This window comes from Mirounga leonina, unplaced genomic scaffold (assembly GCF_011800145.1).
Source record: "Mirounga leonina isolate KUSES-001 unplaced genomic scaffold, KU_Mleo_1.0 Mir_168, whole genome shotgun sequence".
Lineage (NCBI taxonomy): Eukaryota > Metazoa > Chordata > Mammalia > Carnivora > Phocidae > Mirounga > Mirounga leonina.
In genome coordinates this window covers 17,263,915-17,291,396 of record NW_023270426.1, presented here as the reverse complement: position 1 = coordinate 17,291,396, position 27,482 = coordinate 17,263,915, and the positions used below count along the sequence as shown (strand labels likewise).

General features: G+C 37.9%; 1 protein-coding gene across 1 annotated transcript in view; it reads right to left on the bottom strand.

The window, feature by feature from the left end:
- RAD50 (RAD50 double strand break repair protein) overlaps positions 1–27,482 on the bottom strand; it is an 84,596-nt gene that overhangs the window by 28,764 nt on the left and 28,350 nt on the right. The window contains 14 exon segments of the mRNA XM_035014102.1: positions 958–1,071; positions 1,146–1,238; positions 2,073–2,183; positions 3,921–4,114; positions 4,527–4,653; positions 5,474–5,663; positions 10,679–10,916; positions 11,638–11,813; positions 14,722–14,879; positions 15,438–15,620; positions 17,415–17,621; positions 18,502–18,695; positions 20,181–20,346; positions 20,580–20,708. Of these exon segments, the coding sequence (XP_034869993.1) occupies positions 958–1,071; positions 1,146–1,238; positions 2,073–2,183; positions 3,921–4,114; positions 4,527–4,653; positions 5,474–5,663; positions 10,679–10,916; positions 11,638–11,813; positions 14,722–14,879; positions 15,438–15,620; positions 17,415–17,621; positions 18,502–18,695; positions 20,181–20,346; positions 20,580–20,708 (2,280 nt within the window).

Here is a 27,482-nt window from a genome sequence, read left to right as displayed (position 1 = left end):
ACACCCACAAAACGGAGTATTTCGTGATCATTAAAAAGAATATGGTGGGGATGCCTAGGTTGCTCAGTCAGTTAAGCATCTGCCTTCAGCTCAGGTCATGATCCAAGGGTCCTGGGATCAAGCCCCGCATCAGGCTCCCTGCTCAGCGGAGAGCCTTCTTCTCCCTCTTCCTCTACTGCTCCCCCTGCCTGTGCTCTCTGTCAAATAAATCAATAAAATCTTAAAAAAAAAAAGTCATGAACTCTTAATATAAGTATACAAAATTATTAAAAAAAAATGGTGGATCTGTGAGTTGACTTGATATGTAAGATCAAATTGCATTAAGTGAAAAAAGCAAGGTGCAGAATATGAATAGTATGATCTCATACATAAAAGTAAATATACACATACACACAGATATATTATTGATCCATCTACCTGCTGATATGAGTAAGAAACTTCTTTAAGAACAAACAAAAAACTGTTAACAGTAATGACATCTAGGAGTGAGCTGAGAATAGGCAGAAGGGGAGAGAGAATTTTAATTTAAACTCTTTTTGTTTAAATATTTATATTTAAAATTAGCTTTGGGGTGCCTGGGTGGCTCAGTCAGTTAAGTGTCTGACTCTTGGTTTTGGCTCAGGTCATAATCTCAGGTGCATGAGCTCAAGCCCTGCACTGGGCTCCATGCTGGACATGGAGCCTGCTTAAGATTCTCTCTCCCCCTCTACCCTGCTCACGCTCTCTCTAAACTAAATAAATAAATAAAACCTTTTATGTTTATACTTTTACCAAATGGGTCTTTTATTAAAAATAAAATTGGAAAAAAGGAAGAAAAGGCTATGTTATTAGAATTGCTTTTCTCTACTGTGTGCATTTCTACTCAACGGATCTATTGAAAACAAAAGTAGAAATTAAAACATAAACAGAAGAATGTTATTGGTATGATATCATAAGCCACTAGCAAAAAAGACCTACCTTCTGTGTATCAATATCTTGTCTCATGATTCCCATTTCTTTATTTATATTTTCTTTGTGTCTCTCGCATTCACTTAGTTGAGCTATTACTTTATTAAGTTCATTTTCTTTTTGCTACAAAAAAGAATATTCTTTAAGCACAAGAAATAAAAGTATAAACAAATAAATAATTTTAAATTTTAAATTACCTTCTAATAGTCATCTTTCCCATCCTGAATATAATTCTCAATGTCTTTCATATAACCATGAATATTTTTAACCTTTTCTTTGATATCATTCATCTGTGGGAAAATATAATTCTAATGTTTATACATTGGTTGGGACCAGGGCATTTAAGAAGATTTATAGCCAAGGAAATACATATCAAGGTAACAAAAACTTAATAGGCAAGCACAGTGGAACAGTGGCTTGGAAGTTGGAGCCTTGGGTTCCACTTTCCAACACCACCAAATTTTATAATCTGAGAAATTCCCTGTATCATCTATGGGACCAGATTAAATAGTCTCTCTTCTCAACTTCTATTTTAGATTAAGAAGCAAAATAATTTTAATCTTTATTCTTTTTTTAACAAAACAATTAATTGTTTACGTTAACATATAACGTATTATTTGTTTCATGGGTACAGATCTGAGATTCATCAGTCTTACATAGTTCACAGCACTCACCATAGCACATACCCTCCCCAATGTCCATCACCCAGCCACCCCACCCCATCCCTCCGACCCTCCACTCCAACAACCCTCATTTTGTTTCCTGAGATTAAGAGTCTCTTACAGTTTGTCTCCCTCTCTGGTTTCGTCTTGTTTCATTTTTTCCTCTCTTTCCCTACGATCCTCTGCCTTGTTTCTTAAATCCCACATATTGAGATCATATGATAATTGTCTTTCTCTGATTGACTTATTTCGCTTAGCATAATACCCTCTAGTTCCATCACGTCGTTGCAATTAATCTTTATTCTAACAAGAATTTTTAATGTCTAATATGTCACAAATCTGCAAATACTATTTACCTTACCATGTTTTTAATTTCATATGAAATACTAGGGTCCAACATGGTTCTCTGAACATTAAGTTTAATATATGTATTTGATAATAAAAATATAAATGAAATCTTACTTTATCCTGGGCTATTTTGTTGCTTTTATTTTTTTTGTTGATTAATTCTTCTTTTTCCTGCTGGAACTTCTCCAATGTTGTTTCCAAAGGGCTTAACTGCTCTTTAGCATCCTAAAAATACAAAACATAGTGCCTTATATTCCATTATCTTATTTCAGGTGTCAGATTTTATAGTCATAATAAAAGCACTTTCTATGTGTCAGGCTTTAAAAATTAACTCATCTGCTTTTTCCAACAACCCTATGAGGAGCCCTACCATTATTTTCATCCCTATTTCAGACTAGTTTATTTGGGGTCACAACAGCCAGTAGTAAATGAAGGATCCGGTATCCAAATCTTGTCCAACTCCAGAGTCTTTCTCTTAACCTCTATGCTATACGGCATTACCACTAACTTGGTTCCTAATCCAGGCCATGTGCCCCCAATTATATGAGCATGTGGCTTCAGGTATAAGTTTTTATGAGTTTGTAGGGGCACACGTCAGCTCTGTGTGACCAAAGAAGAGGTTCAGTTCAGGCCTCTCTTTTACAGACGGGAATATGACTTTTGATACAGGACACTTTTGTCCCTAAGCTTAGTTTGCTAAGGGCTAAGTAGTACATATTTTATGGTATAAAAACATATTGGTACATTGATGTTGGTGTGTCCACACCTATTTTGGAAGGAAAGGGGCTTTGAATGACAAACTATTTTACTAATCAGGAGTCTACATTGTTCAGCCTTATAACATCTCTATAGCATAATTACACGATTACCACTGTAGAAAACAATGATACTCAAGCTAAGATAATGACTATTTAACGAACCCATAAAAGAAGAAACAATTCCTTAGTATTACTTCAGGGCAGATGTATTTTTGTATTCATATTGAGAAAAGGTATGGTGTGGTAGGAAGTCAAATGTAATAGACATTGAAGAGCTACCTGAAAATAAACCCTGCCTCCTACTAGCTGCATGACCTTGGATAAGACATGAAGCATCTGTCTCAATCTCTTTTTTATAAAAAGGGGACTAAATCACCTACCTCAACAGGGTTACTGAGACACTGAACTGTTTAATGTCCAAGGGCTTCATAAAGAGTAAAAAAAATTACACAAATGTAAGATACTACTATTTTATATCATACTCTAAATACTTCTGTAACATTTACAGTAATTAATGACAGATTCAGTAATATACTTAGTGCTCACTGAATGTTTGTAATGATGAAAAGCTAGGTAAGACTTTTATTTCTAAAACTGTTCAAAAATTTGATTTGGTCTTAGATGTGATTAATCTAGATGAGGGATGCCAAATGGTTTCCATTCCAGGTAGTAACTCAAAGCCTGCTTACTACAGTGGGAAGGATTCTGAGACTACACCTGGAATCAAACAGGAAAAGTGCTAAGACTGAGAGGCAGTATCTTCCATGGATACAGGATCTGCAGGTGAGACCAATATCCCATATAAACAGGACTCCTTATAGGTAGTTAACCAGTCACCTGACCACCCCCAGTAACAGGAAGTTCACTAATTAACCAAGCAGCCAATTCTTCCTTATTACAGCCAAAATCTTCTCAGACCCTTTACCTATTAGTACAAGTTTGGTCAACACAGGAACCACCAAAAAAAATTATACTATTTTTTATTTAATTCTCACAATAACCATAGTTTTAGTCACTACACCAATAAAGAGCATTTCACATATTTGAACTAACTTAAAAAACAGGTATGTGGGGCTCCTGGCTGACTCAGTCAGTAGAGCATGAGACACATGATCTCAGGGTCGTGAGTTCAAGCCCACGTTGAGCACGGAGCCCATTTAATTAAAAAAAAACAAAACAAACAGTTTTGTATGAATCTTCTTACCTTTATCTCTCTGAATAAGGACTGAACTTCAGTGGATAATTCCACAGTCTGCTCCTCTAGCTGCTGACGACGTTGTAAATTAGTAGATATCTGAAGTTTCTCTGATTTAAGTTCATTTGTTGTACTTTTTAGGTGTTGAATCTGTTCCTGCTGGTCCTGTATAAGCTTACGATTCAATTCCATCTTACTGGAAACTACACAAAAACATTCACACAGTGACTAAAGTAAGGATACAGAAAATACTACGGACAGCTAGCTTCCATTTTTATAGCTCTATGGAATTCACAAAGGCTCAGCTTCCATGGGTCCCACCCACTGCAAGAAAAGTGCTACAGAACCCCTCCTGGCCACTCATGGACCATAGGGTAGTTATGACTAAGAAAAAGTAGAGCTCATCAGATATCCATCATTCAAAATCTCCCATAGTTCCAAATCTTTTGTGCAAAGCAAGGAAACAAGTGAGGCTTTGAGAAAAGAGGGTGAATATACTATGAACTGGAAGAAAGACAGTTCCTTGTCCACATAACAGATATAAAATTTATGATAAAAAGCATATGCTGGGATGTTGAAGTCTTTATGGGTACATGAAGAAACAGACTATATTACCTGTATCTAATTTGTGTTGCTTTTCTTGTTTTTCCTGGTTTACTTGTTGAACAGTTCTATCCAAATCTAGTCCTTGCAGTTTAGCTGCTTGTTGTGCAATTTTTCTTTCAACATCTTTAAGTTCCATCTTAAGAATAAAACAAAGTTATTTCTTTTTTTTTTTTTTTTAAAGATTTTATTTATTTATTTGAGAGAGAGCACATGAGAGGGGGGAGGGTCAGAGGGAGAAGCAGACTCCCTGCCGAGCAGGGAGCCCGATGCGGGACTCGATCCAGGGACTCCAGGATCATGACATGAGCGGAAGGCAGTCGCCCAACCAACTGAGCCACCCAGGCGCCCCAAAGTTATTTCCTTTAACAAACTTACTACATTATCATTATTCAGTATCTTTAAAACTATTATTTTAAAATCTGAATTTGTAACTGATTTCAGATTTAATTTTAACAAAGTTTAAAAGAATAAAATGGGGCGCCTGGGTGGCTCAGTTGGTTAAGCGACTGCCTTCGGCTCAGGTCATGATCCTGGAGTCCTGGGATCAAGTCCCGCATCGGGCTCCCAGCTCAGCGGTGAGCCTGCTTCTCCCTCTGACCTTCTCCCCTCTCATGCTGTTTCTCTCTCTCTCGCTCTCTAATACATAAATAAAATCTTAAAAAAAAAAAAAAAAGAATAAAATGAATTTTAATAATTTAAATATATAAACAAAAGGAAACCAACTAAAAATGAAAACAAACAGGACATTTCTTAATTCTCGTATTTATGAATAAACAATCCAAAACCAGAAACGTAAACTAAGCAGTACTCCCCTCAGATTATCTGCAATTCAGGACCGGGAACTCTAAACTCAACCCATACCTGTATACTATCTGTCTGTTTTTAACACTCGCACATTTCACATTCAAACCACCATGAAACAAGTTTTATTTGGCCTTCAAGTATAATAAACTTACCTGGAACCTCTCCATAATTGTAACATCCGTCAGGCAGACTTTAGCACTGTCTTCTTCAGGCATTATTGTGCCCAAGAGTGTTTCCTGTTCCTCTATGTCATTCTTTAAGCGCTGTATGTCTCTATTGACATTCTGCAGTTTGTTTCTTAATTCTGGTATTTCCTTCTCCTTCAAATCAATTATGCTTTGCCTAAACAGAGAACACACAATTAAAAATAAACTCTCTAATGTTTTCTTATCATGAAACGGAGGTTATGCATTTTTGGCAAAAGTATCATAAGTGATTGTATCCTTCTCAGGGCATCATATCAATGGGCACATGATGTCATTATATTTTATTACTGGAGATGTTAATCTTACTCACTTGGTTAACATGGTGTCAGCCAGTTTTATCCACTATAAAGTTACTATTTTTGTCTTTATAATTAATAATGATCTTAGGAGAAATATATTGGGACTATGTCAGTATCTTGCTTCTCCTCAAACTTTTGCCGATTTCAGTATCCAATTCAGTATCCCCGCTGCCATGCCGATCCCCAGGGGATATATTCCAAGACACCCAGTGGATGCTTGAAATCATGGATAGTACCATGGATAGTACCAAACCTTACATATACCATTTTTTCCTATAGGCATATCTGTGATAGAGTTTATAAATTAGGCACAGAGATTAACAATACTAATAATTAAACAATGACAATATACTGTAATAAAAGTTATGTGAATATGGTCTCTCTCACAACATCTTATTGTACAGGGGCACCTGACTGGCTTAGTTGGTGCAGTGTCCGACTGGTGATTTCGGTTCAGGTCATGATCTCATGGGTCATGGGATCGAACCCTGAGTCAGGGTCTGTGCTAGTGGGGAGTCTGCTTGAGATTCTCTCCCTCTGCCCCTACCCTCATTCAAGTGTGCACACTCTCTCTCTCTCTGAAATAAATAAAATTTTAAAAAATATCTTTTGTACTGTACGAGGCCTCCCTCTCTCTTAAGGTAATGTTATATGATAAAACGCCTATGTGATGATAAGAAGTGAGGACAATGACGTAGGCCTTGTGACTTCAAGTTGGGCTACTGTTAACATAATGACAGGTCAGGAGGATCATCTGCTTCTGGACCACAGTTGACCTCAGGTACCAGAAACAGTAGAGACGGAAAGCACAGATAAGAGGGACTACTGTATTACTGTGATGTTTGCCAAACTGAGAGATTTTCTATAAATTAACTGACTATACTGACCAGAAGTGTCAAGATCATGAAAGACAAAGACTCTGAAGAGCTGAAGACTGCAGGAACCTAAGGAGAAATAACAACTAGTTGCCATGTGGGATCCTGGGTTGGGTCCTGAAACAAAAACATTAATGGAAGGACTGCTGAAATTCTAATATGCTTTGTAGTTAACAGAGACACACAAATGTTAATTTCTTGATTTTGATAACTTATTTATGGTTATATAAATTGTGAACATCAAGAAAAGTGAGGTGAAGGGTATAGGTGGATTCTCTGTACTCTTTTTGTAATTTTTCTGTAAGTCTAAAATTATTTCAAAATAAAAAGTTAAAACAAATAATGGAAAGGAAGGAAGGAGACCACTCAGCCAAATGCTACATGGGTTTATAGTAAAAAAGCTGCTAACCAGTTTATTGCTGCTACTACTGTGAATGGATTACAATTCCTGTGGCAGGTACTGGCTCCCTATCTATTTTTGTTGACACCTCTGAAACAATAAAACTTGTATTTAATCTTAAAAAAAAAAAAGCTATCAACCTGATTTCTGAAAAATTCTAAATTCTTAATTATAAATTAGTACAATAAATTAATTTCTAATGGAGTCAAAGGAAAAACCAGAAACTCAAGGGTTAGCTCTTGCAAACTGCTACTACTTAACGATTTTTTAAAAAGTCCACACTATGACCAAGAAATGCCAACCTGAACTGATCTGGGGCGACAGAAGACCTAGTTTGTTATGCCACTGAGATGAAAAAATTTCCTGAGTAAATTATGAAGGTATACAGATTATGAATAGTTCCATACCCACATTACTTCCTGAACCCTGTGGTCATAGCCCAGTTGGTCTTAAAGTATGTTCCCAGTGCCTAAAAAGTGACATAGCTAGGACAGCCTAATGACAGTCAAGCATTCACTTGAATGGGGACATCTTTGTGGAGAATTATAGGTATCCATTCAATTTTAACCCTATTTTTACATTTTCACATGTACACTTTTAAATAACCTCTTATCAGTGTGGTCTGGGGTTTTGGTGCCTTCTTTTCTGATGATTACCTAAGATGCTAAATGCTAAAATAAGTATAAGAAAGAGTGAAGATGTTTCCCAAAAGAAGGGGTTATTGAGATCTATTAGGATTCTATTTTGTTTTGTAAAATTTTCACAAACTCAGTTCATCTGTTTTTGTGACAGCATTCTCTTTCCAAGGGGATTTTATGTAAAAGAAACCAACAAAGATATGGTTGGTTGAAAAAATCTTTCAAAGAAACGGAGCAAAATACTGAGTTTTTATTTAACTGAAATGTTATAATAAACCTGACTCAGTACTAATAAGCAAAATGATAAACAGGTATATTTTAATCTGAGATTTCATTCACAATGGTAGTCTTACATTAAGTGTTGATGAACTTTGGCCTTTAAATGAAAATATTTTCAGGCGCCTGGGTGGCTCTGTCATTAAGCAACTGCCGCCTTTGGCTCGGGTCGTGATCCCGGGGTCCTGGGATCGAGCCCAGCATCGGGCTCCCTGCTCCGCAGGAAGCCTGCTTCTCCCTCTCCCACTCCCCCTGCTTGTGTTCCCTCTCTCACTGTGTCTCTGTCAAATAAATAAATGAAAATATTTTCCTCAGAGAGGGTAAGCCAGATGTGGCTCCTCACTAGCTCTTTGAGCTCACCTTCAACCACTTTTCCCTCTGGCCTCAGGGATTCCGTACTGCCTGAACACTCTTCTCCTGGACAAATGCATGGCTAGCTCCCTTACTTCTCTCAGGCCTATACTCAAATGCCACCTTCATAGCAATTCCCCTCTCACCAACCCTCAGTTAATTCTCTACTTCCTTATCCTGCTGTATTTTTTTTCCAAGGCACTGATTTACCTGTCCGACTACACACTTATTTTTCTAGCTTCAGGTTACCTTACTTTGTGTGTCACGGTGACCAGGATGGCACGTAGGTGCCACTCCAGATCCCAGGGTACTGTATGGATTAAAGTTAGCCACAAATACTTTGACACTCCTCCCAATGAGAGGTGGAGTCTGTGTCCTCTCACTGAATCCTGGCAAGCTCCAGGACTCCTCTGACCAACAGACAATAGCAGAAGTAACAATGCCAGTTTCTGGGCCTATGCCTTCAGATACCAGGAGCTTCCACTGCCTGTCTTTTGGACTTCTTGCTCTTAGGATCCTTCATTTGGAAATCCAACCACTATGCTATCAAAATCCCAAGACACACATGCAGGCAATGCTAAGGTACTGTGTTCGACAGCCCCAGGTGGGCTCCCAGCCAACAGAGTCACTGCAAATCATTTCAGTGAGCCACCTTGAACACTGAGCCTAGGAGAGACTCGAGATAACCGCAGTGAAGGTCTGACTGCAACTGCATTATCAGTTTCCAAATGGTACTCACTCATGTGGTTGAAGGCCTCAGTTCCTTGTCAAGTAGGGCCCTTCACAGGGTGGCTCACGTGGCAGCTGGCTTCACCCACATTCGATGAGAAAAGGAGAGCAGGCAGCCGTAGTGCCTTACAGAACCTAATCTTGCTATCACTTCTGTCATAACTTACCAGTTTCATAGACCAGTCTTGGAACATGCGAGACTATACAGGAGCATGAATACCAGGAGGCAGGGATCACTGGGCATCATCTTGGAGGCTGGCTATCACAAAGCATATCTTTGTAGACTCTTCCTGAAATTCCTCTTCCCAGTTTTCTAGACAACATACCCTCCTGGCTTTTCTGCTTCCAGAGTTGTCTCAGTCTTAACCATTCAATATATTAACATAAGATTAATTTCTTAAAACACGTTTTCCATTAAATCCCCTATCAGTGAGAGTTGTAACTAGGCCTGAACATAACACAGCCCTATCTTCTCAACTTATGGGAATCCATCTCCCCAAATGGTTCCTCCGACTTTAGATCACCTTTCTATTGCAGCACAGCTCAGACTCTCCTTCCCTTTACACAGAGTGCTCTCATTTCTCTCTACATTGTTAACGGAGTCGAACCAACTTCCCTATGCTTCACATTCCCCTCCTATTATGGTCTCAAAATCTTATTCTCATTCTGTAGTCAACTGGCTTCTCTCCTCTTAACTAATGTATTTATTTGTCTGAGCCAATTAAGAACTTTATTAGGCCCAGCTTTCTAAATATTCAATTCTGAGAGCTTGTCTCCTTACTCAGACCGCTCCTTGAAGATTATGTCATACTGGTCTCTGTGACTAGCTTTATGATCTATGTTGTGGAAGACCCCAAGGCATCATCATATACTTTCTGACGATTTTATTTATAAACAGACCATCATTTGGATTTCTTGAATAAGTGAGAGAAAAATAAGAGAAATCATGATGATTCATTCTTTTTGAAAGCAGGAAAGACATAAAAATAGAGTTTAAAATTCATCTGTTGGGGGAGGTTTTTAGTACTTTTAATTCTTTTGAATTTAGAAAGTGACAGAACAGCAAACAGTTCTCAATCTGTCAAAATTTCTGCCCTCAAGCCAAGTCTCAGGAATTATATTAACACACACGCGTGCACACACACACATGCACACACAGAAAACAGTAAAGATTATAACTACCCTGTGACTAGTTTAAGAAGTTTGTTTACTTTTAAATAATTTTTTTTTTAAAGATTTTTACTAACTTGAGAGAGAGCAAACACAAGCAGGGGAAAGGGGCAGAAGGAGAGGGAGAAGCAGACTCCCCGCTGAGCAGGGAGCCCGATGCGGGGCTCAATCCCAGGACCCTGGGACCATGACCTGAGCTGAAGGCAGACACCTAACTGACTGAGCCACCCAGGGACCCCAATAATTGCTTTGTCTTATAAAGAACACGAGATGGGGCACACTGGCTCAGAATCTTGACTTGAACTTTTATTCATTCAACCCATTACTGAACACCCACCACATGCCAGGGACTGGAGGGGCACCTTTTACATTGCCGCTGTTCATGTACAGTACCAGTAAATCCCTACTCTCACCTCACGGGGACAAGTCCCAGCATTTCGTCACGCCGTTTTTCTTTTTTCTTTAGTTCAGATTCTGTTGACTTCAGTTTATCTGGAGCAAGCCGCAGCTTAGACTGCAAATCACTGATGACTTCCTGTAATTCAGCTTCTGTCTGAAAAACCCTCTGACAGACAGGGCAACATGATTGGTTTTCATCTGTTAGCTGAGTAATGAATTGGGAGTATACTGCTGTGGCTCCAGCCAGCATGGCTATTTTAAGAAAATAAATGTATTACCAGTGAGAAAAAGATAAAATACAGTTTTGTCATTATGGTTCTATCATTTTCCATATATATAGGATCATTTATAAACATATTATGAAAGAAATAAAAATCCTCTCATATTTACATATTCTTTGAAAGGGTACGATACATTCAGATTTGTATAAATTACTTTCTGGTAACACACAAAAAGTGTAACAAAATTTTGGGAGCATACTGTGTACCAGAAATTGTTCTAAGAGCTTTATACCTATAATCTCATTTACTCTTTTTTTTTTTTTTAAAGATTTTATTTATTTATTTGCGAGAGAGAGAATGAGAGACAGAGAGCATGAGAGGGAGGAGGGTCAGAGGGAGCAGCAGACTCCCTGCCGAGCAGGGAGCCCGATGCGGGACTCGATCCCGGGACTCCAGGATCTTGACCTGAGCCGAAGGCAGTCGCTTAACCAACTGAGCCACCCAGGCGCCCAATCTCATTTACTCTTAACACCCCTAAGTGGTAGGTAATTATGTCCTGAGATGAATCTGAAGTAAAGGAATCATTTGATAATTTGCCCAAAGTCACAAAACCATTAAGCTGTAGAACCGGGACTGAAACTTAAGCCCTTTGCCTCCAGAAGCAAATTTTTAAATCTCCCATCCTTATTAGCTATTGATAAGTGAAAATTCAAGTGTCAAAGCACCTTGATAATATAAAGAAGGTAACTTACCTCGCTGTTTTGAGGATTTTTCAATTTCTTCTTTAAGCCTGTCTAAATCACTTTCAAAATCCTGGCTACCACAAACATCAAACAGCTTGTCTTCATAACTGGACAACTGCTCTTCTTTCCTTTTTAGTTCATTATTTATATGATTTTTATTTTGCTCAGCTGAAGCTAGTTCTTTGCTAAAATAAGAACAAATATGGATTACAATTTTACTACATGAGAAATGAGTTTGAAAAGTTTGAGGAGGTAGATACAAAACAAATTCTGCCAATAAATATTACAAAGGTTTGCTGTGACTAAGTACTTTTTTTAGAAGTCAAGGTAATAGTCCACTTCTGCCTGAACTCCATCCTGGACACTGATCACTTTCTAAACCTGGTCATGGGCCTGTGTGATTCCTGGGGGTTCATGGTCTTAGATCTTAGGTTAGGAACCTCAGCAAGAATATGCTTGTGGGACATACTGGAGAGAGAGAGAAGAGAAAAGGAGAACATTCACCTGATTCCCTTTGGACCCTTTCACAGTATCACTTCCCTTCACTCCTGTAAGAACTTCTCCTTTATCCCTTCCTTGTTGCTGTTATCTACTTACGTCATCATCCATTTCCTCTCATTCATCAAAGACTTTGCTCACTAATACAATTCATCTCTATTCCAACCTTTTTTTTTTTTTTTAAAGATTTTATTTATTTACTTGACAGAGAGAGACACAGCGAGAGAGGGAACACAAGCAGGGGGAGCGGGAGAAGGAGAAGTAGGTTTCCCGCAGAGCAGGGAGCCCAATGGGATCTTGGGATTCCCGCAGAGCAGGGTCCTGGGATCATGACCTGAGCTGAAGGCAGACGCTTAACGACTGAGCCACCCAGGTGCCCCTCTCCATTCCAACTCTTAAATATCATCCTAGCCAACCTTCACACCAACATAAATCAGGGTTTGCAGGTTATGATGCACTGGGAAAGCCATGTAATCAATATAATAGATCATATTCGTAATCTTAAAAAAAATTAAAAAGAATAAAATACATTGGAGCAGACTGAGCATAATTAGGACACATGCTATTTTGAGAAACTTGTTTCAGATGAATGTGTATGAGTGCATGTGTGCTACATCTTGATACTTCCCATTTTGAGAATCACAGTAAAAATAAGGCAAAAAGAAATAACAATATAGGTGATGCTTTGACCATCCTAGCCACTGAGCCATGCTCATCAACATCACTATCTTAGCACCTAACACTGCTGACCCCCTCCTTGAAGGTCTATTTACTCAAGGTGTCAAGAACTACTCCGGTCTGGCTCTCACCCTAGCTCCCTGAATTCTAGTTTCCTTCATTTGCTCCTCTTGCGTTGCTTACCAACAGTAAACGCTGCTGCTTCCCAGGCATCCGACTATAACCGTTTTTCTTCTTTGCATAACCCCTTTAAGGTGATACGGCCTATACAAATGACTCTAATTATTACTTACAAAGCAACAACTTCCAATCTCTTGAACTTCAAACTCCAATAACCTATTCCCTAAGACACATTTCCCTAAGAAACAAATGAAACATGGCCAAAGCCAGATCCACTACCTTCCTCAAATATCTGTACAGAATTTTTGACTCTTTTACCCAACCACCAAAGTGACATTAAAAAACGTGATCACGTATTTATTGTGGCAAAAACCAAACATTATATAAAATTTACCATCTTAACCATTTTTTAGGTGCACAGTGCAGTAGTGTTAACTATATACACATGGCTGTGCTACATATCTCTAAAGCTTTTACATCTTGTAAAACTGAAACTCTGTAACCATTCCCCTTCCCCCGCTCTCCCACTTCCTGGCAATCATCTTTCTACTTTCTGTTTTCAAGAGTGACTACTTTGGGTACCTCACGTAAGTGGAATCACACCGTATTTGTCCTTTTGTAACTAGCTTATTTTACTTAGCAATAATATCCTCAAGGTCCATCCAAGTTGTAGCAGGACAGGATTTCCTGCCCACCCCCACCCTTGGGTAAGCTTTACACTCATCGTGGGGCTTGAACTCACAATCTGGAGCAAGAGTCACATGCTCGACTGAGCCAGCCAGACGCCCCCAGGATTTCCTTTTTTAAAGCTGAGTAGTATCATTATACACAAACACACACTGAATCTTTATCCATTCATCTGGCTACTGAGAATAATGCTATAATGAACATGGATTTGCAAAAATCTCTTCAAGATCATGTTTTCAATGCTTTTGAATATATACTCAGAAATGGAACTGCTGGATCATCTGGTAATTCTCTTTTTAATTTTTTTGAAGATCCTCTATTTTCTCTATCAGCTGTACCATTTCATACTCCTACTAACAATGTACAAAGGTTCCAATTTCTCAACATCCTCGCCAATATTTGTTATTTTGGTTTTTTTTTGTTTTTGGTAGTAGCCATCCTAAACTGGTGTGAAGTGATACATCATTGTGGTTTTCATCTGCATTTCCCTGATGAATTAGGCACTTTTTCATTTGCTCACTGGCCATTTGTATATGGTCTCTGGAGAAATGACTATTCAAGTTCTTTGCCCATTTTTAAATCCAATTATTTGTTTTTGTGTTGTTAATTTTAGGAGTTATTTACATATCCTAAATAATAATCACTTATTAGATAAGTGGTTTGAATATTTTCTCCCATTCCGTCAGTTGCCTTTTCCCAGTTGTTTCCTTGCTTTGTAGAAGTTCTTAAGTTTGACGTAGTCCCATTTATCTATTTTTGCTTTTGCTGCCTGTGCTTTTGGTGTCAGGCCCAAGAAAATATTTATCAATTTCAATATAATGAAGCCTTCCCCCTAAATTTTCTTCTAAGAGTTTTATAGTGTCAGGCCTCACTTTTTATAAAGGAGAATTTTAATCCTCTAAGTTCTGCAAACTTTCAAGGAACAAAAGGCCCAAATTAATGTCATCACTTTACTTGACTGATAAAATACAGCAGAACCAAAGTCAATTAACATAAGACATACCACTTTATAACAATAAATAATAAAACAATTCAAGCAATGAAAAATGAGAATCTGTAGTACATCTCCAAGAGATCTGTAGTACATCTCCAAATGTGACAATTACTTACTTCAATTTGGCAAGTCTGTCCCTGGTCTGATTAATTTCTTTTGATTTACTATGAAGCCAGTCTTCAAGCTGTTTTTTGTTGGGAAAATATCCTAACAATGAAGTTAATTCATCACTGTGTCGAGATTTTATTTTTCTGATTTGTTCATCTTTGTCAGCCTATAGAAAAAAAAATTTTTTTAACCAACTGAGCCACCCAGGCGCCCGAAAAAAAAATTTTTTTAAATAAAGTCCAAGATCTCCATATTGTATCAAGAACAAAAATAAATTCGAATTCACAACTCTGAGATCAAGAATTACATGCTCTACCACCTAAGCCAGCTATTAACAAAAATAAATTCTAGACTACAATTCTAGGCTTAAAAAAATAAAACAATGAAAATGAAAGAAGAAAATGCAAAATTTCAGAAGTCTCACAGTGGGAATTGCCTTTCTGTGCCATAAGAGAAAAAAGTAACAAGTCTGACAATAATAAAAATTAAAACTTCTGTATATGATAAATATTAATAGCAATGGGCATGTGTATATATACTTCTGTATTATTTTTTGTAATTAGAAAACAGGTTTTTAAGCTCCAAAGTCTTATAGAGTATTAAGCTCACTTAACTCCTAAAATATAATGCCAACACCACTTAAATATTTCGTAGTGCATCTATTACAAATGTAAATTATTTTAAATACCAGAAAGTATAATTAAAACACAAAGAAAGGTCATACTTTGTCTTTGGTCAGCATCTCCATCTGGGTGCGTGTTGTTGTATGATGGTTTAACTGTTCCATCTCCTGGTCCAACTTACGCAGGGTCCTGTCTAGGTCTGCTTTCTCATTTTGAAGACTTATTACTTCTGTTTTTAGAGCTTCTACATTGCTGTTTTTCTCAGCCTTGCTTAGCTCACGTTCCTTATTAATAATTCAAACATACAAGTTTATATGTTTTGTGTTAAAACTATGACAAAATGTATTAGAAATCAACTACTCCTCAGAATGATCAAGATATTACTGTTTGCTTTTATCCAAGAAGAGAAAAGCATTTAAGAAATAAGATTTTTAAGGAAAATCTTATAAAGTTATCTTACTAGGTTATAATGGTAGAGAAATAGTAAACAAATCTGGGAAGGTGAAACAGGAGGGAAAACTCAGAATGTAGTGTAAAACTGAGAAAAATACATCTAAGTATACAGTTTAGTAACTCTTTAGTTGGTATTTAAGTATTTATCAAGGATCCATGGAAATTCACTACATTGTCTGGCATGTAGAACCCATAAAATAGTGTGATGTGATCTCTGACCAGTGCTTTCCCATCACAAGGCAATATTGTGACAAACTGCTAAACTGACAAAAATGTATGCTAGATGCTAAGTTACAGAGCAAATAGAAATGTTTACTTAAATTACCAAGATGGGTTCTGAGAGGGAGATCTGCCCCATTTTAGGATGCCTACTTGGTGGCAGAGATATGAAGGAAGGGGACAGATTAGAAACGAGGAAGAGAATTTGGAAATTCATGAAAATAGATGGTCTAAGAAAATTTCTATCGAACAAAAAGTGGTAACATGGCAAGAATCATATAAAATCTACAATGTGTGGAACCTAGAGTGAAAATACTTGTTTTTTTAAACTTAGGTAAGTGGTTCTTAACCAAGGTACTCATAACAATCACCTGGTTTTGTCTGGAACACACATTTCTATTCCCCACTCTAGAGAGAACACGGACTGAGTGGGGTGAGGGCAAAGGGAGAGGCAGACTCCCCACTGAGCAGGGAGCCCGATGCAGGGCTCAATCCCAGGACTCCGGGAACATGACCTGAGCTGAAGGCAGACGCTTAACCAACTGAGCCACCCAAGTGCCCCAAGTCTTTTTTTTTTTTTTTTTTAAGATTTTATTTATTTATTTGACAGAGAGAGACAAAGCGAGAGAAGGAACACAAGCAGGGGGAGTGGGAGAAGGAGAAGCAGGCTTCCCGCTGAGCAGGGAGCCCGATGCGGAGCTCGATCCCAGGACCCTGAGATCATGACCTGAGCCGAAGGCAGACGCTTAACCGACTGAGCCACCCGGGCGCCCCTAAGTCTTTTTTTTTTTAAAGATTTTATTTATTTATTCATGAGAGACAGAGACAGAGAGAGAGAGGCAGGGGGAGAAGGAGGCTCCCAAGGAGCAGGGAGCCCGACTCGGGACTCAATCCCAGGACCCTGGGATCATGACCTGAGCTGAAGGCAGACGCTTAACCAGCTGAGCCACCCAGGCGCCCAAGTCTAAGTCTTTTTTATTTTTATTTTTTTTAAGATTTTATTTATTTGACAGAGAGAGACACAACGAGAGAGGGAACACAAGCAGGTAGAGTGGCAGGGGGAGAAGCAGGCTTCCTGTGCCCGATGCAGGGCTCGATCCCAGGACCCTGGGATCATGACCTGAGCCGAAGGCAGACGTTTAACGACTGGGCCACCCAGGCGCCCCCTAAGTCTTTTTTAAAAGCTTCCTACGTAATTCTAATTTTCAATCCACCAGTTCCAGAATCAAGGAGTTGGTATGATTATAATATTCACGTTTTCATTTTGTATGAGATTCACAGACAAGGTTGATGTTTTTATTGAAATGCCATAATCTTAAGATTAGCAACAGATAATATACTTCAGAATATAAGATTCTAAACGTCTTACACCTTAAAATTATTAGATTACTCAAATAATATCTTACAGCTTTTGAGAGCTCCTGGTCCAGTTCAAGAATCCTGTCCGAAGATCCTTCCAACTGCTGTAATTCATACTTCACATTTCTCAGCTCATTCTGCTTCTTAGTTAGGATTTCTGATTTTAGCTCAATTATTCTTCCCAGTCCAGTTTTCTTATCCCTTATCTCATCTATCTGTTTTTGTTTCAGAGTCTCTTTTTCTGTAAAGTCATTCTACATGAGAAGAATGAGCATTAACAATTTTTTTCACTGAACAATTTACTAATAAAGTTTCCTGAATGCAAAATTAACACATGCACACTAAGGAAAATATAGGAAAGTACAAAAAAATGCAATGACCATCACCCAGAGATAATCATTATTAACTATGAGCAAACTTTTTATGATTACCTTTAAAAAGAAATTTTGGAAGACAAATACTATATGATCTCACTTATATGTGGAATCCAAAAACAAAACAAACCCAAAGAACAAACAAACTCAAAGAAAAAGAGATCAGACTTGTGGTCACCAGAGGCGGAAGGTGGGAGGAGGGAGAATTGAAGGAAGGTGGTCAAAAGGTTCAAATTTCCAGTTATTAGTACTACAGATATAATGTACACTATGATGACTACTGCTAACACTGCCATATGACATAGGAAAGTTAAGGAAGTACGTCCTGAAAGTTCTCATCACAAGGTAAATATATTTTCTTTTCTTTTATTATATATATATATATATATATATATATATATATATATATATATATATGAGGAAACGGGTATTAGCTGAACCTACTGTGGTAATCGTTTCACAATACTCGTGCCATATGCCTTAAACATAGAGTGGTACCTGTTAAATTATTTCTCAGTAAAACTGGGAAAAGAGAAAAAAGAAATGCAACTTAAAATCAGATTTAAAATGTAACCTGTATTTTCTTCATATTTTTATCCTTAAAAACTTCAGACAAATTGCTTCCATGAGGTTTTTTTCTATCTCGTAAAGATTCTATCCTAACACTAACCCAAAATTTTGACAATATGAGGTCCACCCTAAAATTAAAACAATGTAACTAGAGAATCTGATACCAACAAAAGAATATAGCAATATTTACCATCAGCTGGCTGGCAATTTCTGCTTCCCTTTCTTGCCTCTCTCTCACAAGTTTGTGAAAATTTTTAATATGTCTTTCATTGAATGGTCCACGCTCAAAGCCATCTAATTCTAGCTGTGTTGCCAAAGACTGAATTAATGAATCTCTCGCTTGGATAAGTTCTTGATGGCGATCCGCTTGTAGCTGCAGACGACCTTTAAAAAACACAACCATAATAATTCAGTTTTCAAGTGATTATTTTTAAATTAAAAAAACTGTACATTCATAAGCAGCTATTTAAAAAAACAAAAAACAAAAAACAACAAACACCCACAGCAGAATCTCTTATAACCTTTGCCAGTTTCCCCCACTGGTTAACTGTGGTTTTGTGACATAATAAAAAATATGTATTTGGTCTTTGTCCTTGGTTCCTGGCACAAAGCACCCAAAACTCTTAGAATTTCTGAGTGATACAGGTGAAAAGAGCATCTTTTGTTACTCATTCTAAGTCCTTTTCAGCCATACTTGAGTTTATTCTAATGAGGTGACTCTTAAGAGGATGGGAGCTGGTAGTCAAAGGAACAAACTATGTGATTAGAGAGTAGGAACTTTCAGTAACCACCTCCTCAACTCTACAGAGCAGCTGAAGATTGGGTTCAATCACCAATGGCTAATGATTTATTCAACCATGCCTATATAATGGAACTTCCATAAGAACGATGAACAACAGCATTCAGAGAGCTTTCAGGTTGGTGAACACATCAAGGTGCTGGTTTCATGTGTGAGTGATGCAGATGGAAGGCGTGGAAGCTGAAGACCTCTTCCCCATACCTTGCACTATGCATCTCTTCCATTTGACTGTTCCTGAGTGGTATCCTTTATAATAAACTGGTAAAAAGGTTCCCTAAGTTCTATGAATCATGGTAGCAAATTATTGAACCTCAGAAAGGGTTTGTGGGAACTCCTGATTTATAGCCAATTGATCAGAGATCAGAAGTGTAGGTGACAGACAACTTAGGACTTGCAACTGGAATCTGAACTGGGTAGGCAGTCTTGTGGGACTCCACAGGGAAAGCACTGACTCCAGACAGTGTCAGAACTGAATTCTCTTTTCCAAGAATTAGAGAATTGCTTGGTGTGGAAAAACGCACATATCTGGTGTCAGAATTGTTGTGAGTAAAAAAACAGTGCTTCCTTTAGTAATATTTTGCAATACTACAGTATAATTTCATAGTCAGGATACTGACACTGATACAATCCATCAGTTTTATTCAGATTTCCCCAGTGTTACTTTTATCTATTTGTGCATATTAAGTTCTATGTAATATAATCAACTGTGTTAGTTCATACCTCCACCATGACAGTGAACATAATGAACAGTTCAACTACCACAATAAGCTTTTGTAATCATAACCATACTTATTTACTTATTTTTTTTGCTCTTGTTGCTTTTACAACCATAACCATACTAACCTTCCTCCTGTTCCTCCTCCTACTCAGTAACCCTGGCAACCAATAATCTGTCCTCTGCTTCTGAAATTTTGACATTTCAGAGATGTTATATAAATGGAAGCATGCTGTATATTATCTTTTCAGATTGGCTTTTTTCACTCTGCATAATTTCCTGGAGATTCATCATTCATGCAGAAAATGCATAATATTATAATAGGAAAAAAGACCAAGTTAACATTTTGTCCTACCCTGCTCAACAAGCAGTTCTGATTTTTCCTGATTGAGAAGCCTTGATTCTTTATTTAACTTTTCCAGTTCACGCTGACAGTCTACCAGTCTCCTTTCTTTCTCCCTTACTGTTCTTTGGTGATTGTGATATAAATCATTTAGTTGCTCATCAGTCCCTTGAAAAACCTGTGCAGAGAACAAAATAAAGAGCTTTAATGAATACATACAAGAAGTTATCACTCTGAAGTACAAACTATGAACCAAAGCTTATTCAATATCCTTCCTTTTAACATATATATGGAAATAACACAAACATCAAGATTTGTATTTTTTTCTGAAATGGGTGGCAAAATGGATTCAAATGAGGTTCATTATAATAATCTCAAAATTTTGAAGAACAAAATTCTACCACCACAGACCTTCTCCATTTTCTGTTCCAGTTCACTATTATCTTTCTCCATTTGCTTCTTCCGGCTATCCAAGGCTTTAATTTCATTGTCAAGTCTCATTATTTTAGAGAGATTTTGTTCAATTTCTTTTAGACGATTCTGAAAACAAACAAATACTGTACATAAATTTCACTACAGTTTATACTGCAAATGAATGGAAAGGAGTAAGATGTCCTGGGTTAGGTACTTAGTAAAAGTGACCTCTCATTTAGTGCTAACAATGCTAAAAATTATAAGAAGCAAAGAGAAACCAAGGATCAGAGACATTAAATAATTTGCACAACTCCTAACAGCTACTAAGACAAAAAAAAAAAAAAAAAGCAGTAATTAAACTCTTCTTTTTTTAAAAAAATATTTTATTTATTTATTTATTTATTTATTTATTTATAAATCAGAGAGAGAGAGAGAGAGAGTGAGCACAAGCAGGGGAAGTGGCAGGCAGAGGGAGAAGCAGGCGGCAGGCAGAGGGAGAAGCAGGCTCTCCGCTGAGCAAGGAGCCCAATGTGGGACTTGATCCCAGAACCCTAGGATCATAACCTGAGCCAAAGGCAGCCGCTTAACCAGCTGAGCCACCCAGACGTCCCTAAACTCCACTTCTAACTTCAAAGCCCACGTCTTGCCCTCAGCAGCTCCCACAGGTCATTCATTCACTGGGCAGCAGAGTCACATTATGTAAAGTACCACTTTATAAAAACTTAAATCTTTAATAGGCTGTTTTTAAAAAACAGATCTACTGTGTGGGCTAGAAACTCATGAGTCACGAGTGCATTCTGAGGCTGAAGGCAAAATTTACACGGAAAACTATATTTTGACTCAAAGTCTGCTCAAGCACACAGAACTCTGAACAAGTGAAGTGTGACAAGTGATTTCACTGGCGGGCTTCTAGGGACAGCTGGTTGCCTAATCTCCTAGGAATATGTGCAACCAGATTCGGTGTTCTCTTCCTGGAGTGATGCTGAAGATACTCTTCTAATGTTTGCCTCTATAATTCCAAGGCTGACCAATTCCTCTTCTGAGATATTTTTAGAAACTTATTAAACTACCACACTATTAGAGCGCTTAGATATCAACTGTAAGCTTTCACTGCTGCACCAAAATGCACCCTTAACTTTAATGTCATTTAATAAAATTATAGTAATACCATATCTTGTGATTTATAGTATTTTTTTTTTAAAGATTTTATTTATTTATTTGACAGAGAGCGAGAACACAAGCAGGCAGAGCAGCAGGCAGAGAGAGAGGGAGAAGCAGGCCCCCTGCTGAGCAGGGAGCCTGATGCGGGGCTCGATCCCAGGACCCTGGGATCATGACCTGAGCCGAAAGCAGACACTTAACCGACTGAGCCACCCAGGCGCCCCCTTGTGATTTGTAATATTAACAAGTAGCATGTAATCACCATAAAAACAGGAACTTTGTTCACTAATGTATCCCCAAACACAAGAGACTGGTGTTCACTATGTGAGGTAAATGGAAAAATGAGTAATTTCACCAATAATAATTCGTAACTTTCATTGATTGAACGCCTACTATATTGAAGACATTGTGCAAAATGCTGCTATACATTCACTCTAACCCTTATGAAACTACTTGCTAAGCAGGTGACTTGGAAGAATCAATGTGCATAAAGTCACATTCTTAATGATGAGAGAGGTAAGACTGGAGGCAGGGTGGTATAATGGTTAACACTGTAGGCTATGGGGACTGAAACAAGGTAAACCTCAACTTCACCTTGCACCATATAACCTTGAAATGAAGCATATACTTAAATGTAAGAACGCAAACTATAAAACTTCAAGAAGAAAACACAGAAGAAAATCTGTGTGATTTTGGGTCAGGCAAAGATTTCCTAATTAGGAAACCAAACAAACTGTACAAGCAAAAAAATGATAAATTAGATTTCATCAAAATTAAAAACTGCTGCTCTTCCAAGAGCAGTTAATAAAATTCAGTATTTGCAAAATGCTTATATAAGGGCTTGCATCCACAATAAAAAGAAATCTCACAGCCACAAAAGACAAAAATCCCATTCAAAACAAGCAAATATCTGAACAGAAACTTAGCCAAAGAAGATACATAAAAAGATACTTAACATCCATAAGCATTAGAAAAATGAAAATTAAAACTACAATGAAAAAAAAAAAACACTCAGAGATACTACCATGCATCTACTACAATGGCTAAAATAAAAAAGACTGACAATACTAAGTAGTGACAGGACGTAGAGCAACTGCATTCTTAGATGTTGTTGGCAGGACTACAAAATGGTACAGTCACTTTCAAAAGTAATTTGGCAGCTCATAAGGTTAAACATACACTTCCATATAACCTAGCAACCCACCACTAGGAAGGTACCCAAGAGATTTGAAAAGATCTCTCGAAAAGCCTGTACACCAAAGTTTATAGCAGTTTTATTCCTAATAGCTAGAAGCCGGAAAGAGCCTAATATTCATCAACTAGGGAATGGATGAACAAATTGTAATATATCCACACAATCTGCCCTGGATATTAACACCTCAGCTGTGGTACTACACTCAGAAACTTCTCAGCTTCTATCACTGCCTCTTGCTGGCATTATCTGGGCTGGATCTATCGTGACACCTCTATTGGCTTCATTCTTTAAATCCAGCCAGTCCACTAAGTCCGGAAAATTCCTTCTTTTTTTTTTTTTTAAAGATTTTATTTATTTATTTGACACAGAGAGAGCAAGAGAGAGAGACAGAGAGCAAGCACAAGCAGGGGGAATGGCAGGCAGGGGAGACGCAGACTCCCTGCTGAGCAAGGAGCCCGATGCGGGACTCGATCCCAGGACCCCGGGATCATGACCTGAGCCGAAGGCAGACACTTAACAACTGAGCCACCCAGGTGCCCCCAGAATACTCCTTCTTTGAAATCTGCTGTCTTTAAAATTTATTTTAATTCCAGTGTAGTTCACATATAGTGTTATGACATCTGTTCAGTCCCTGCAGCACAAAACCCAGGTTCTATTCCCAGAGCACACCACCTAGTAAAAGAAGCCAGGACAAACAGAACAAAAAATATAGCAGAGTATTTAAAGCTGAGGTGTTAGTGTGAAATGAGACAATGAAGAAGTCGGGTTATCAGGTATACAAGAACCATGAACTTCTGTATGGAAGAAATAAGTATGCCAGAGGTGTTTTCTGAATTTGAAAACAAGTTTCTCAAGCAATTTCCACCCGAAGGCAAAATAGGGCCAGGGTCAGGACAGAATGTGGTGGGACGAGAATAAAGTAGTTTACAACAGAATTCCTAAAGACAGAGGGAATCTATAAAAATGAGAAAGCATGAATGCAGTATTTGAAATGAAGCTGTCTTCTAGATGGCTCCAGGGAAGGTGACCTGACTCAAACCTTATGTTTAGTTCCATGAAGGGAATAAACCTAACCTTGTATGTCAAACCAAATCAAAACCAAACCAAACCTTTGAAATCAACCACTTAATAAATATTTACTGAACCACCTGCTATGTGCCAGGCACTGAGCTACGCTATGAGGACACAGAGAATAAAATTAAACCCATGGAGAACTAGTCAAAACTAAACACAAATATATATATATATATAAAACAATATATATATGTGTGATGAATCACTAAATTCTACTCCTGAAACCAGTATTACACTACATGTTAATTAACTAGAATTTGAATAAAAATTTGAAAACAAACAAACAATACCTCACTATTTGCTACAGCCTTAGAATCCTGGCATCACTCAACAAATACCAGTTATCTCTTTGCCATACCTTCACATTCTTTCCTTACAATAAATGTTCCATTTCAACTATATGGATTTCATTGATACTGTTCAAGAACAGCTTGCTTTTTCACTGTCCCTACATCTCTAATTACTTACCCATTTATGATCAACAAAATCATATCCCCAATTCACTCCAATGTAATCCCCTCTGGCCATCTCAGACAAAATTCTCTTTCTTATTCCTCAGAGCCTTACGCCTCTTGTCTTTTCTACCTTATGTGTGCCTGTCATCTTTCTAACCATGCTGCTTCTAAAGAAGATAAAATGTGTTCCAGGGTCTTGGGTATTACCATACAACATCTATACACAGTAATCATAATAACTCATCCTAACATTAATCATAATTTATCATTCTTTTGTCTATTAAACTAAATTCTAAGTCCACTGGTTCTCCATAATCTGAATGCAATTCCCTCTCTCATTTTATCCTGGTTTACTTAACCTAGGCTCTTCCTTACGTGATTCTGTTTTGATAAGTTGCATGTGTGAAAATATATAAAAATGTGGATGTAAATACATTTATAATGTATTTATACAAAAAAAGAAAAACTGCTGATAGGCTGTATTTGGAAGGTCAGAAATGAGTTGGAAGAGCACCTCTTACTTTTCAACTCGTATTTTCCTATAATTTTTTTTCACTGTGAGCACATACTACTTTTAAAAGAAAAAATAAAAATACAAACAAACATACAACGCCTTCTACTCTGTCAGTTTGATTCTTTCCCATCCTTTAAGGCCCAATTCAGCCATCCCTCCTCCCCTGAAGGCTTTGTGACAGATTTCTCTTCAAGACCATCCCCCCTTTTTTAACAGCTTTACTGAGATAGATTTCACATACCATATAACCCATCTGTTTGTGTATTTTTTTAAAGATTTTATTTATTTATTTGACAAAGAGAGAGAGCGCACAAGCAGGGGGAGTGGCAGGCAGAGGGAGAGGGAGAAGCAGGCTCCCCGCTGAGCAGATAGCCCTATGTGGGGCTTGATCCCAGGACCCAGGGATCATGACCCGAGCCGAAGGCAGACACTTAACAGACTGAGCCACCCAGGTGCCCATAATCCACCTGTTTAAAGTGTACAATTTAACACTATTTAGTATATTAATAAAGTTGTGCAACCATTACCACAACCTAATCTTAGGGTATTTCAACTTCCAAAAAGGAAACTACGCCAATTAGCAGTCACTGTTCATTCCTCTCTACCACCTACCCTACACAATCAATTTTCTGTCTCTCTAGATTTGCCTATTTTGGACATTTCAAATAAATGGAATCGTGTAATATGTGATCTTTTGTAATTGGCTCCTTTCACTTAATGTGTTTTCGAGGTTCTTGCCTGTTGTAGCATGTATCAGAACTTCATTCCTTTTTATGGCTGAATAATATTCCAATGTAAGGGTATGCCACATTTTATTCAGCAGTAAATGGACAACTGAGTTGTTTCCATTTTTTGGCTATTATGAATAATGCTGCTATGAACGTCCCTACACAAGTTTTGTACAGATGAATTTTTTAAATTTCTCTTGGGTAGAAGATTTTTTTTTTTTTTTTAAGATTTTATTTATTTATTTGACAGAGAGAGACACAGCGAGAGAGGGAACACAAGCAGGGGGAGTGGGAGAGGGAGAAGCAGGCTTGAAGCCTGATGTGGGGCTCGATCCCAGGGATCATGACCTGAGCCGAAGGCAGACACTTAATGATTGAGCCACCCAGTCACCCCTGGGAGTAAGATACTTAAGGAGTAAAATTGCTGGATCATATGTTAACTCTATGTTTAACATTTCAAGGAATTGCTGAACTGTTTTCCAGTGTCGGATGCATCATTTTACATTCCCACCAGCATATATGAGGGTTCCAATTTCTCCCTATCCTTATTAACATTAATTATACATCTTTTTGATTTACAGCCACTCTGTGATTTTGATTTGTATGTTCCTGAAGAATAATGATGTCAAATATCTTTTCATGTGTCTTTGGACACATAGATACCTTCTTTAGAGAAACATCTATTTAGATCCTTTGCACATTTTCAGTTTGTTATTTTTTTAATTATTGACTTTATATAGAGTTCGTTATAGATTCCAGAAAAAGGTCCCTTTTTAGATATATGACTGGCAATTATTTTCTCCCTTTTTGTGGGTTGTCGTTTTGCTTCTCGATGATGTAGTCTGCAAAACAAGTTTTTTATTTCGAGGAAGTCCAATTTATCTATTTTTTCTTTCCTCACTTGTGCAACAGACACCACCTTTTAGCTCCTGAAGAACCTATGCTTTAAACGATATTATTTGCATAGCTCTTCAAATTACTCCTTTGTGACCCTATCTTCTTAAAAAGTTTCCTTGTTTCTCCTAATAGATTTTAAGTTCTTTAAAAGCAAGGTCCAAGTTTTTGGCCTCATCATCCCCAAGAGCACCTGGCACAGTGCTACGCAAAAAACAATATTCACTAAATAATGCAATAATGTCAATGGGTACTGGAACAGAAATAAAACCAAAGCTTTTCTAGTTCACAATTCAAAAATCTATACCAGGAGGTTGGAAGATGGCAATGGAGTAGGAGGACCCTAGGCTCACCTCACCCCACAAATACAAGTAGATAACTATCAAATCATCCTCAATACCCCAGAAATCTATCTGAAGTCTGGCAGAACAAACGCCACAACTAAAGGTAGAGAAGAAGTCACAGTGAAGAAGACAGGAAGTGCAGAGATGCAGTTTATGGCCCCTGGGGTGGGGAAGGAGAAGCAGTCACTGAGAAGGGTGAGAAGATAGACTAACACTCAGGGAAGCACACAAGAGAAAACAAATCCCCATAGCAATTCAGCTGGAAAGCAAGAGGGCCTGAATTTTTTGAGTTTTTGCAACTAGTGGAGCCTGGAGTTTTAAAGGTCAACGTGTTTGGCTCTGGGAAAGCTCAAAGGGCATTGGGGCTGCTCTTGGAGAAAATGTGGGGCAAACAGCCACGGAAACAGCAATTTGAAGAGCTCCTGGGGCACACAGTGGGGAGGTTAGTTGCTCCTCTCAGAGCATGTCCTCGAGAAGCAATGTTCATTCAGAGACCACTCCGGGAACAAAGGAACTGGCAGGCACCATTTCCCTC